Source organism: Octopus bimaculoides, chromosome 4, assembly GCF_001194135.2.
Source record: "Octopus bimaculoides isolate UCB-OBI-ISO-001 chromosome 4, ASM119413v2, whole genome shotgun sequence".
NCBI classification, from domain to species: Eukaryota; Metazoa; Mollusca; class Cephalopoda; order Octopoda; family Octopodidae; genus Octopus; species Octopus bimaculoides.
This window is the reverse complement of record NC_068984.1, coordinates 83,897,968-83,910,886: the sequence shown is the minus strand read 5'-3', so window position 1 is coordinate 83,910,886 and position 12,919 is coordinate 83,897,968. Positions and strand designations below refer to the sequence as shown.

Here is a 12,919-nt window from a genome sequence, read left to right as displayed (position 1 = left end):
AAAAAAATAATAAAAAATTGTCAATATTTTCAGAGGGAAAATTGAGGGTGATTTGGCTGTTGTTTCTAGCACATCCAAAGACAACCTTCCTCGTTTCTTTATCATTCTTGCATGTATTGATGTTTTTCAATATTTTTTCCCCCCATAAATACATTTATATGCTATTTAAAAGGAAAATTTGAAAAATTAAGAATTTTTTGCAGCCCCACTCCCTGCCCCCAATTGTTTCTGTTTAGAAATTAAAATATTGGAGAGCCTGAAAAGGTCATTGCTGGCATTTATCCACAGTGATTTTAAAAAATGGCAGAGATGTTCTTGCATAGCAAGTGACTTGATCTGAGATCATGTGCTGAAACAAAAACAGTTGCAGCATGGAAGAAGTTTGTAAGCCATTCAGGAAAACACAAAAACTATTAGTTTCATGGCACTATTTAAATACAGAGGTCCTGATACAGCTATGTAATGATATGAAGGGGAGGGTTAGTTTTTAGAGTTGGTTAGGGTTAGGGCGCCATTACACGTCCACACAGCGTACATTTAAAATATTTTGTACATAACACCTGTATTTAAGTTATACCATTAAGGGACCTCTGTATTTAAGTATTACCAGTTTCACTTCAACATTAAAATTTCATTTGTGTCAAAATATTTTTGCCGCTTTGAAACCACAACCTGTTCACTGATAAAACTTCGCAAAGCGATGCAGCACAAAGTTTTGTCAGCGCACACACACACATATTCATTGCCTTTCATTTGTGTGTATGCGTATCTATGTGTGTGTATTGGTGTGTGTGTCACTATTGAAGTCGCTCGTGCAACCTGTTTGTGTATATATTGGCTTAGTGGTATAGAATAATTGGAGACTGTGAATAAGGTGCAAGTTTTGAGTACTTGTCAGTAACTTTTTTTTTCTCTCTTCGTCTTTTAATAGTAATTACCCAACTTTCTCGACTCTTCTCACAGTTATCTTGCCTTCAAAAATTATGACTATTTAAAAAAAATTTTCATTCAATAGAGATGTTTTTACATTACGTATACATTAATAAAATAAACTGTCGGTTTTCCAAATAATGAATTAAAACTTAAAAGACAAAATGAGAGGCTTTACAAATGAAAATGGAATACTCCCAGTTAATGCAATAAATATTTAAATCTGTGAAGAATTGGACGTAGTGAATGAAATGAATACTTAAATTTGTGAGAAATTGGAGTTCAAAAACTTCAATCATCATCATCATCATCATCGTTTAACGTCCGCTTTCCATGCTAGCATGGGTTGGACGATTTGACTGAGGACTGGTGAAACCGGATGGCAACACCAGGCTCCAGTCTGATTTGGCAGAGTTTCTACAGCTGGATGCCCTTCCTAACACCAACCACTCAGAAATTCGAAATCATAGGAAATTTCATAGGACATGAATTTATAGAAATATTTCCAGACAGTTAACCCTTTAATAATTGCTTTCTTTTAGTAATTGTTATATACCTAATTAATAAGCAACTTTCTCCATTATAGTATATATATATATGTGAATCTTCAAAACATTCTCAAATAGTTTTAAGTTTTTGTCTACATTGTGACAAAAACTACAGAAATCCCAGATTCTAAATAAGAATAAAATTTTTTCATACTTTTAACTTTATTTTGGAGATGAAAGATATTTTAATAATTACTTTCTTTGAGTAACTAGAACATTACCGATCTTTTATTGGGTATCAGCATCATCATTTATTGTCCATAATTTCATGGTGCTTTATACAGAATAATGAAATGTCTAATTTTCAAAATAAAAATATTTGTTCAATTAAAATAAAATTAAAACAAATTTCTTATTTGTATATTTACAATATATATATATGTATGTATATTTGTGATAAGTATGATATCAATAGCGATAATACTATTTAACTATCTGATGCTTCCCATATAAACTTTCTACTTGGTATAATAGTAACCAATGAAGCTGAAGTCAAGATCGGAGTTATCTCCCTTAAGTGACAACCAAAAAGATCGACTGAGGCAGTTACCTGTGTAAATAAAAACATTTTGCCCTTGATTCAGAAGTAACAGTTTCTTGTTAGAATCCTGCCTTTGATTAATTGCACATGTAGCAAAAAGACACCTGATGGCAATCATAGATCACACCAATTCAGCATAGTGTAACTAAATATTAAAAATATTTATAATCTGAAATCCTAAAATCCTATTAACAACTCATCTGAGACATTTAATCCCAGTCCCAGTATGTACGTACATGCATGCATGCTTCTTTTAGTTTCCGTCTACCAGATCCACTCACAGGGCTTTGATAAGCTCAGAACTATAGCAGAAGGCACTTGCCCAAGGTACTATGCAGTGGCACTGAACAACAGGACCATGTGGTGGGAAGCAGACTTATTACCCCACAGCTGATGAACAGTAAATAGTATCATCAGTTACAGGTTTCCAATGAGCCAATTATTGATTCACTGCATTTTTTGACAGTGGGGGTTATATGGACGTATCTGTGTAGCTTGAAAAATATCACATGAAACTGAAAAGTATTGATTTCTTTACCAGTGTTGTACATTCATTAGCAAAAGTTTATATGCACATACATATTTTCTTCAAATAAACATGCATTATTCATTACTAGCTGTCGAAAAATCCTGTCCTTATTTGTTTTTCAAATTCAGTAGCCCTATGATATTACCCATCCAATAAATAAATCATATGGTTTAACCTTTCGTAAATAGGATTAGCCTTTAACTGTTGATAACTCAACAAACTTAAGCACAGGCATGGCTGTGTGATAAGAAGCAAGCTTCTTGCCACATGGTTCTGGGTTCAGTCCCACTCTGTGGCACCTTGGGTGTCTTCTACTATAGTTAGTCTCAGGCCAACCAAAGCATTGTGAGTAGATTTAATCAATGGAAACTGGAAGTGGCCCATTGTATATATATTATGTGTGTTTGTCCCCCACCTTCACTTAACAACCAGTGTTGGTGCATTCAGATCCTCTGAACTTAGCAGTTCAGCGAAAGAGAGACCGATAAAATAAGTACCTGCCTTAGCAAAAAAATTAAGTGTTGGGGTCAATTCATTCAACTAAAAATTCTTCAAGGCAGTGCCTCAGCATGGCCGCAGTCTAATGACTGAAACAAGTAAGATAAAAGAAACTTTTCTAGATCATTGCATCTTGTCACCTAGGAGACAAAACTAGCATATTAGCTATTCTGGGGTTAAAGACAAAACTCTAAGCTATTGTAGATTGCCAGTTTTGTTTCTTTTCTTTTTATGAAAGTCATTTTAATGTTGTATCTGTTTTAATTATTTGTAGTTCAATGGTTATTCGAGATTTGACTTTGCGGAGTGCTGCCAGCTTTGGTTCCTTCCACCTCATACGGCTCCTATACGATGAATATATGTTCTATTTAGTAGAGCACAAAGTAGCTGCAGCCACAGATGAGACCCCTATTGCTGTGATGGGAAAAGTCAGACAGGTAACTATTCACTCCATTCAGTAATCATTTCTAATATTGTCTTTCCTCCTCCTCCTTTTTCTCTCTTTTGGGGTTTTGTTGCTCCAAACCATACATATTGATCTAATAAGAAAATATAAAAACTTTTTAATGAAAGAAATCAAGCTCAAACACAGTTGTTTTTATTATAACATACTTGTTTCTTTCTCTCTGGGAATTTTTTTGTTATTTTAAAGCTCATATAGCAGTTAGTAACTCAGCCCTTTTCGATTATCTAATTTTACACCTTATTGACATTATTGTTGACAACCTGCTGTATGTATGGTCCAACTAATTTTGGAAATATACTGCTTCAATATGTTATTCTCTCTCCAAAGCCTACATGATGTAACGAACAATGCCTTGCTCTAAATTACTGAAGAGGGTTTTCACAAGCAGCCTTGCACTCAATTTATATTTCATAGTTGGAAATACTTCTAAATTTATATAATTTGGGAAGTCGTGGATACCACATTTCAGATGCTTTACCCTTCAGTAGTTTTCACTGTATTGCCAACATTCATTCCAAGCCCCTTGTCTAAAGACTACTCATATTGTGATGTGCTTATCTCTTGTATAGTGTTACTGTTTGTTAGAAACAACTTATACTACGGCATATGCACATCAAATATAGTTAACAGCTTACTTTCAGTATTCAGTTGTAGAATCTGATAATGATTTTTTGAGAAGTATGAACATCACACCATCCACATCCTCTCATATTATTCTAAGACTCTGTCTCTGCTTATATTATATTGCGATTGTTAGACTGATAAAAATATGTGGAACCTGATTACATAGCTATATTTCTCTGTTCCAGTTCTTTCAGAACCTTTACTTTTACATCTGGTATTACTGCGATAAATACCAGTTACATATGCTATATGTGCTCTCGCTTTAAAATTGACCTTGTACTTTGTTAAATGAAGTCATTATAATTGTTAGTATGTTTAAAGGTGGAGTTGATTTAAGTAGTAGAAAGCCAGATTAAATTCATTGCAGTATTTAATTTCATTTCTCTTTGTTTTGAGTTCAAATCTGCTGAAGTTAACTTTATCTTTCCTTTCTCCAGTGTTGAAAAATAAGAGTTATAATTTTTTTTTTTTTTTTTTTTTTTTTTTTTTTTTTTTTTTTTTTTTTTGTTACAGTTCATTGACCTTGGTAATGCTGCAGCACTAAATTCCTTGGATACTTGTAATGTTTCAATTGCTGCTGGTGTAAAGCCCTCCTACATTCCACATAATACTGTCATCAACAGTTCTGGAAATGGTCATGCAGTAGACTCGGTAACAACCAGTACAAATGCTGCCACCACTACTGTGATGGTTCTCACTCCTGCCATATCACACACCGGCAATATAAGTACCACTGCCCAGACAAACCCAATCAGTAACACTCACCAAGTTAGTCTGCGAGCCACTCCAGCCACAACACAGCTTCCTGCCGGTCAGAAGACAATCGTAGTGATGCCTGTTTCGACCGTCGGGGCAGGTGAGGTTTACCCGATGAAGCGGATGAAGACAGAATGAGAGATGCTCACTTAGGAATCACCTCTTTTTTTTTTCAACCTCTGTATTTGGGGCAAACAACACAAACAAGCAAAAAAATAGTAACAACAACAAAACAAAAAGAAGAAACTTGGTTGAACAGTTTTAAATGTGATATTTTTAAAACTTGTGGAAAACTGTCACAAAATGTTTGTATTCTTGACTATGAATCTAACTCTATGTATGTTTGTGTGACTAGATTTATAAGTACTGCAGATGTGTATTTGTGTGTGTGCATGTGTATTTGACTGTGTGGTCACACTTACATATATACGAGAGAAACAAGAATGAAAAACTTTCAGTGTTTCCCCCCATCCCCACCCCAGATATTGCTATTAAAAAAGGAGGCTGGGTTTATTATGAACTAAAATAGTTCTGGAGAATTATCTAAAGGTAGGAATTGTCCAGATGTGGAACATTTCATATACTTATGTATATATGATGCCTTCAACCTGGTTGGGTACTACAGTGGTGGACACCTTTTTCAACTAGTCCTCCTCGACTATCTTCGATGTAATATGGGATTATTCCACTCCATAGAATATTGACATCATTGAACAATTTTCTTTTTTTTTTTTCTCTCTCTCTCTTTCTTTCACATTTTAACAATGGCCAAAAGTTGTACAAATCTTCATTGTAAGCAATCATTTAGTGGCCTGTTTTATGATCTTGGTATCATTTCACATCACTCTTTCAATATATTTTTTTTTCCCCCCCTCTGAAAGTTCTAATTAGACCAATTTTTGCATAGCAATACTTGTTATCAAACTCTACACACACAAGAAAAGCAGAACAACATGAACATGTATTGCTATCAAAACTCAACACTACTGTTCTCCCATTCAGTAGCTACTTGGGCTGACACTCTTGCTAATGGTTGTTAGTTCCCTTTTGAATTATTTATTTAAAGTTTAGCTTTCAGACTCTTTAAAGCCTTCTAATGCTACGATATTTTCAACCCTTGAAAATGAAAATTACAAACACAGACTCCACCTCACCACTATTGGCCAGTTGATTTATTAGTTCATTAAAGACAAACCAGTTTAAAATGATCAAATCAGAGTGTAAGCTACCATATCTAACTGTCAGTGTTGTTTGCTACTGGCAGTTTTCTTTCTTACCACTGATTTTTTTTTACTGGCAATAAGTATCCTGAACTTCTATTATTTCCTTCTATTAGATATTATTTTTTTTTATATAACTCTCCAGTATTGCCTGCAAATCCACTGAATATATAAGGCTTCAGCAATAATAAATGTGAGCAGGTTTTTTTTTTCTAAATGTCATTTTTACCTGTTCATTTCTTTTTTTTTATCATTTTCTTCCCCTCCTTTAATTAACTGGTTGTCTTGTTCTAGAAGTCACTCCCCATTGTAGTACCCTTAATTCTACCTCTCTGTGCCATTCCCTCCCTGACAACTGTTCAGTGCGCGTCTTCTGCCATTTGTCGGCTTATTTATTTAATTTTGTTTCTATTTATTTTTATTTTTATAATTTACAAATAGTATCGTGTAAATTTTCTTTCTGCTCAACATGTGATAAAAAAAAAATTATGTTATTTATCAAAGTGCAGGTCTCACACTAGTCGGGGTCGAACCCTTTGTTGCTCTCTCTTTCTTTCGAATATCGCCTTACTGTTAGCTTCTGTGTCCTGTTGCCATTAAACCTAGACCCTGGGCTTTACACATGCATCTATAGATATATTATCATATAATATCATTGACATGCAACAACTGATTGTTAGTTATCTTGTTTTGTTTTGATAAGTGTCTCGTTTGTTTGCTTCTGCTGCCAACCATTGTCTCTGTACATCTGTTTGACAGTCGATTAATCTTCTTAGGTGTGTTCTGTAAAGAGACTGAAACCAGTAAATTTCCCCACTTCTGACCAGTTTATCTGGTGAAAAAAATAAATATATAAATAAAACTTATATTTAAAAGCTTTTTTTTAAAAAAATTGAATATTTTAAAAGAAAAATTTTTGGTTAATGCAATATTTTCATTCATTCTTTTATAAACAGCCGCTTGTTTCTGCAGTCGTCATGTTGATTTTGGATGTTAATGAAAGATATATCTAGTGATAAGTATTTTCCTCCCCCATTCCTGGTGCTGCCTTTGCAAAACATGATCATTATCTTTTTTTTTTTTCTTTAATAAATATTTTATTTTGAATGATTGTAAAACAATATTGGGGCATTCCATAAATATTAATATAAATATAAACTTACTTAAAATCTATAAGTATGTCAGTTTATATAAATCTACATTTTTTCTTTTTCTTTTCCTTTTTTTTTAATTCTGTGTTCTAAATTGTTTTTGCTTTGTTTTATATTAATTTATTTTATTGATTTGAGGAGAGAGACTTAGCTGTATCTCATTCACAGATTCACAAAAAAAAGCACTTGGATTTGATTGTTACAGACTTTTTTTAATGAATTTTTTTTTAAATTTACATTCTGGTATATTTTTCTTGTTTTTTATTTTCATTATTTTGATTATGTGTTTTCATTTTGTGGTTAGTTATCTTTGTCTCCAATTACTGTTATATGTTTTAGTTTATGTCTCAGTGTCAGGTAGATAACTTAGTTTTAGTATTGAAAAAAAATCTCAGAAATCTAAGGCAAATTATCAATATTTATGTTTACTTTTTAATAGCTTACTATCTGTTTCCTATAAATGCTTACAAGCATCCACCCGTATAATACCAAAATTATGTTTGTATGAGTATACACATGTAAATGCTAGTATATATGCTTTGGAATTTATGAGGTATTTATCTCAACTCTTGTGAATTCTCTTTTTTTTTTTTTTTTTTTTTTTTTTCTAGATTCCTTCTTGCAAATTTTTACAATTTAGCATCTTAATAAATCCTTGCTGTTTCACTATTAAGAAGATAGGATAATGTATAGTTAGTTCTTCAACATCTGCTGTTTAGTGATGCCTGTTGTCTGTCAAATAATGTTTTGTATGAATCTATCCACCTAAATTCTGTTTTTAAAACTATGATGATGAAGTGGTCTAAATTCCATAATTTTTTTTGTTATTGGGATGGGACTGTCTTCACCAAGTAGCAAATAGAGACAACTCTTCCTCAGTTTATAAGGTAACTTCTTATGCCAGTTCACTAGTGGCACTCTTGCTGCTTAGTGAAGGGTGTGTTAAGGACTATTGAAGCAAAACATATGTGACATAGTACAGGCATTGATAGAAACAGTTATATTGTAACCCCTCATTGGGAGAGGTGGGAAGTTAACTAGTATACCTTCAGTTAGAGTCTGTTGTCCATTTGGAAAAGCTTTAACTCCCACAACTGCAGATACCATTGAAGCAGAGTGGATGAAACATAAGACTAATGATTAAAGGTTGTACTGTTTCATCTGAACCATACTGTTGAATTTGCCATACTGATGTTAGAAATTTAGTATGGCTCAGCATTTTTTTTTTTTTTTAATGCTGTAATGTCTGGTTCGCAATATCACATTCCCAAATTCATTGGTTTTCATACTTCCAGTAAGTTATTACCACTAGTTTTTTTTAGTGTAAATCAGTTGATCCTAACCCTTCTTATAAATAGGAACATATTAACCTAAAATGTCAATCTTTACACTAGCATAATTTAAATGTATGTAAAGTGTGGTATTAGGACTGAGAGAATGGTGTTGATCTTATTCAGATATCATGGCTGCAAATTGTTCTAGTAAGCCATTGAGCAAAATAGTGAAAATAAAAAGGTTTTTGAGAAAGAGAGAAAGCCAGCCTCCACTTGTCTCACACTATTGAGACTATATATAAAAGTAGTTGTATATAATTTTCAATAAAGATTATTTAACTTGATCTAGTGTTTCAAAGTGGAAAATATTGACTAATACCTACAGTTTGGTCAGTGTGATGTTGAATGCTTGTAAACATAAGATGTCTACAAAGCTACCACTATCAAACAGTGAGTCTTCAAATTTGTGCGTATGATTAACTTAAATGGTATCTGGCATCTTTCTACCCATATTCCTGTTCAGATAAAATGGCCAAGTGAATAAGGTATTGGACCACCAACATCATTTATGTGGGTTCAAACCTGTTTAAGTGTTTCATTATGTTTCTGGACAGATCAATTCTTTCTTCCATCCTTATAAGCAAGAATAAATATTAGATTTTCTGGAAAAGAGAAATGGTCAGCAGAGTTGATCCTTCATTGTTTGTATATCTCTAAACAATTAAATTTATTACATAGCAATAGATAAAAGAAAAATGCCATGTCTATTACATTAGCTTAAGCTTCCCCTCCTCTCTCTCTTTTTACCTTTCTCAGATAGAGCTAGCAACAAAAAGCTAGACAGAAAAATTAAGTCATAGCAGAGCTTTTTCTGAAGTTTGTTTTTGCTTAAATATATTTGCTGGTGTTAATAGGTTAACATATTCATCTTGGTTTCTCAACATGTCCAAGGTCCACTTTTCTAACCTTATATTTTTTGGCCTACATCATAGTGCAGCTCCCTTTTACTTCATGCATTCTCACTGGAATATCTACAAATTGATCAGTTAGTTCTCTTTCCCTTGACCCTTTCTTTCACACTTCCATTAGTTTCTTTTCATGGGTTTATGGATAATATCCCATAAATGTTTAAGAGAGATGGAGGAACAGATTAGAACAAGATTGCTTTTTGACTTAGAAGCTAAGTTTCAAGATTATTCCATTACTATAGAACAGTTGCATGCAAACTGTAACATGTGGGACCTAACAAAAATTTGTCTTGAATGAGTAAGGTTGCTAATGTTTTCAGTAATAATTACTGTTTTGAGAAAATTCTTACATAAAATTACAAGAGTAGATTTTTATTTTAAATTAACTGTCTTGTATCCTGGGACCTGAAACAATTTCAAGTTGGTTGGCATCAGAAAGACCAAGTAATCTGGTAGAGTTGACATGTGAACTGGATGTTAATTCATTTAGAAATAAACTCAATACTTGAATCATCTAATTTTCATCAATGACAGACCATAGCTAGGAGTTTTTGTTATATTTCTGGGATAATCAGATTACATCGATATTTATGTTTATATATTTTGATTATTATATTCTTCAATTGTTTATATACATTGCCTTAGGTTGGGTTTGAACTTATGTTCATTCAGGTTCTATTTTACAGTTTAGTTAAACCATAAAATGCAAATATATCTCTGGGGAGTATAAACATTTAGATTAAGGAGTATAGTTTTTTAACAACTTTATTACTGTGAAAATGATAGTATTTTATCAGCTTTGTCCTTCTGGCTACTATCATGAAGACAAAGAGTTAAAAATGATTCTGGGAACACTCATCATTTATAGTATTTTGTCAAAGCTTTTCTTTTGTTGTACTGCACTTCTACGTTGCATATACCCTCAAATAAAGAGTATAAGCTATTATATTTGTACTCCTTACATCTAACCTATACTCTTCTGTTTCCAATCTCACCCATAAACTATCAACTTCCTTTTTAGATTTCCTCCACTACGATCACCCCATCTACCCCTCTATTTTTATTAATGTATAATTTATTAAATGTAGGGTGATAATGGGCTGGTAGGCATTTGATAGGATATAAGCAGATTTGTATGCTTATATCTTATTGATATATTTTGTCCTGTTTAACTGGCAGCATGGTTAAGAAGTTTATTTAGCAACCAAGTTGTTCTGATTTTGATCCCACTGTGCAGAAGGCTATTGTATACGTACATACCATTCAACAAGAATGTAAAACATCAACAGCTGGTTTAAAATTACCAAGTTTATTAGAATGAGTCACTGCTCCCTTCAACATATGACTTAAAACATTTAGATATATCTTCATATATCAAAGAAAATTGACTAGATGTACCACAGAATAAAATATATGATATAAAAAAAAGGTGCTGTTACCTTTGAGAAAAAATATGGTACTTTGTTGACGCTTTCTCATCTTTTGTCTTCACTATCTTATCAGCTGTTGGATTGCAAAAAATTAAAGTCTAGTTGTGGATTGGTCAAATTGCCAGAGCATTCAGGTGAAATGACATGCAGTTACAACCTTTTATTGTCTGAATTCAAATCTCACTATAGTCAGAAATGTCTGGCCTTGTGCCTTTGTTAAAAATTATTGTTGCTTTTAGACAGTGGGTTAGCAGTTTTGTCGGTTTTGAACAAAATATTTTGGTATTTGCTCGAGCTCTACATTCAGAGCTCAAATCCCATTGAGATAGATTTTACTTTTCATCCTTCTGGAGTTGATAAAACAAGTATTAATTCAGAATTGTTGTCATCTGTATATGACATTAAGGAGGGCATTGAGCCATAGGAACCATGCCAGAGCTGACACTGGAGCTCAACGCAGTCTTACCTGTGGCTCATCAGAAACTGTCAAACTGCTCAACCCATGCCAGCATGGAAAATGGATGTTAAATGATGATCATCAATATCACTAATATCTTTGAGAAAGACAGGAATATCACATCACATCACTTTCCCTTGTGGTTTGCTGAAACAGCAGTAAACTGAATTTAAAAGTTTTGGTTTCAAGTTTAAATCCTACTAGAGTTGACTCCTTTCTTTTCCCCCCATCCCCATGGTTGATAAAAGGATTATCATTGATATACTGAGATCAGTTCCAGCTTTCTCTATCTTAGATTAATTAAAAGAAATTATTAAGACAAACAAGTATAATCAGTAATGTGGCAGCCTAACCCAAATCCCATCTACAGACTTGTTCTTTAAAGAACAGTTGATGACAAAATGCCTTGTAGTACTTAATTATGTTCTAAGTCCTGAGCAATATTTGTTTGTTAATGCTGAAGAAACATTTAATATTTAAATCTACATTACATATCAATTGGTTTGATTCCTGGGTATGTACAGAGTATTAGATTTAATTTGGAATAGGAACCTTTATTGCTAAACTAACAGTAACAACACCTATTCAAACTGTATGTATCAAGATAGGTTTATCCAGACATGTACCAGTCTAAGCCACTGACATCTACAATAATAGTATGCAAAATTATAAACTTGTTAATAGCAGCTCTACATCTTTTTAAGCATACAATTTATATTTTCTTTTCATTTGCATAGAATTTTCAAATTTAGAATAAACAAACATTCCAGTTTTTTTCAGGTTCATTGGCAACGGGACACCAAGTGTGGTGTAGGAAAAAATGGTTAAAGGGTGAAACCACTTTTCTGTTTTTTTAACTAAATGCTGGCATTAATTTACTTTTGAAACAAGATTTTCAAATTAACCCTTCACAAAAATACAAGATTTTCTTGTAAAAATTTCTGCTTGCCTTACAGCATCTTTTATTTCAGTTGAAAAAGATTAGAGGGCAGGGGTTATCTCCTGTTAGCTTTTCTTTATATATATGTATACTTCAATTGTAATAAGTTTAATTTTGTCCTTTGGACATTGAGGAACTGGAGGCTGCTAGTGAACTGAGTCTTCAAAGGCCAGTTTTACTTCCTGATTGAATGAAGCAAGCTCACTATACTTCTCATTCATAAGAAAGGCATGGTTGCCACACTGTCTCATTCTCTCTTCTACGGACTGTGAGTCTTGTGCTAAGTAAGAAATCATTAATCTCTCTCTCTCTCATTGTTTGCCTAAAAATCTTAATTATAATAATTGGCAATCTATAATTTTTGTTTGCTTTTTTACTTGAATCCCCATTTTTTAAATACTAAATGCTCTCCCTCTCTCTCTCTCACTCAATTTTTTTTAACAATACACTTATTTACTGTGATTGAAAAGTGTGCAGGATTTTTTTTTTTTTTTTTTTGATTTTTCTATCTTTGTTTTCAACTGCATTGACACACTAGATTTGTTATAATCAATGGGGGTGGGGCCTTAACTTTGGTTCATGCTTGT

General features: G+C 32.9%; 1 protein-coding gene across 9 annotated transcripts in view; it reads left to right on the top strand.

The window, feature by feature from the left end:
- The window catches only part of LOC106870734 (transcription factor RFX3), a 75,442-nt gene extending 67,943 nt beyond the window's left edge, over nt 1-7,499 (top strand). For all 9 annotated transcript variants that reach the window (XM_014916910.2, XM_014916916.2, XM_014916914.2 and 6 more), the window contains 2 exons: nt 3,321-3,483; nt 4,650-7,499. In XM_014916910.2, coding sequence (XP_014772396.1) covers nt 3,321-3,483; nt 4,650-5,030 — 544 coding nt within the window. In that variant the 3' untranslated portion in view covers nt 5,031-7,499. The remainder of the gene's footprint in view (nt 1-3,320; nt 3,484-4,649) is intronic.
- The last annotated feature ends 5,420 nt before the right edge of the window (nt 7,500-12,919 follow it).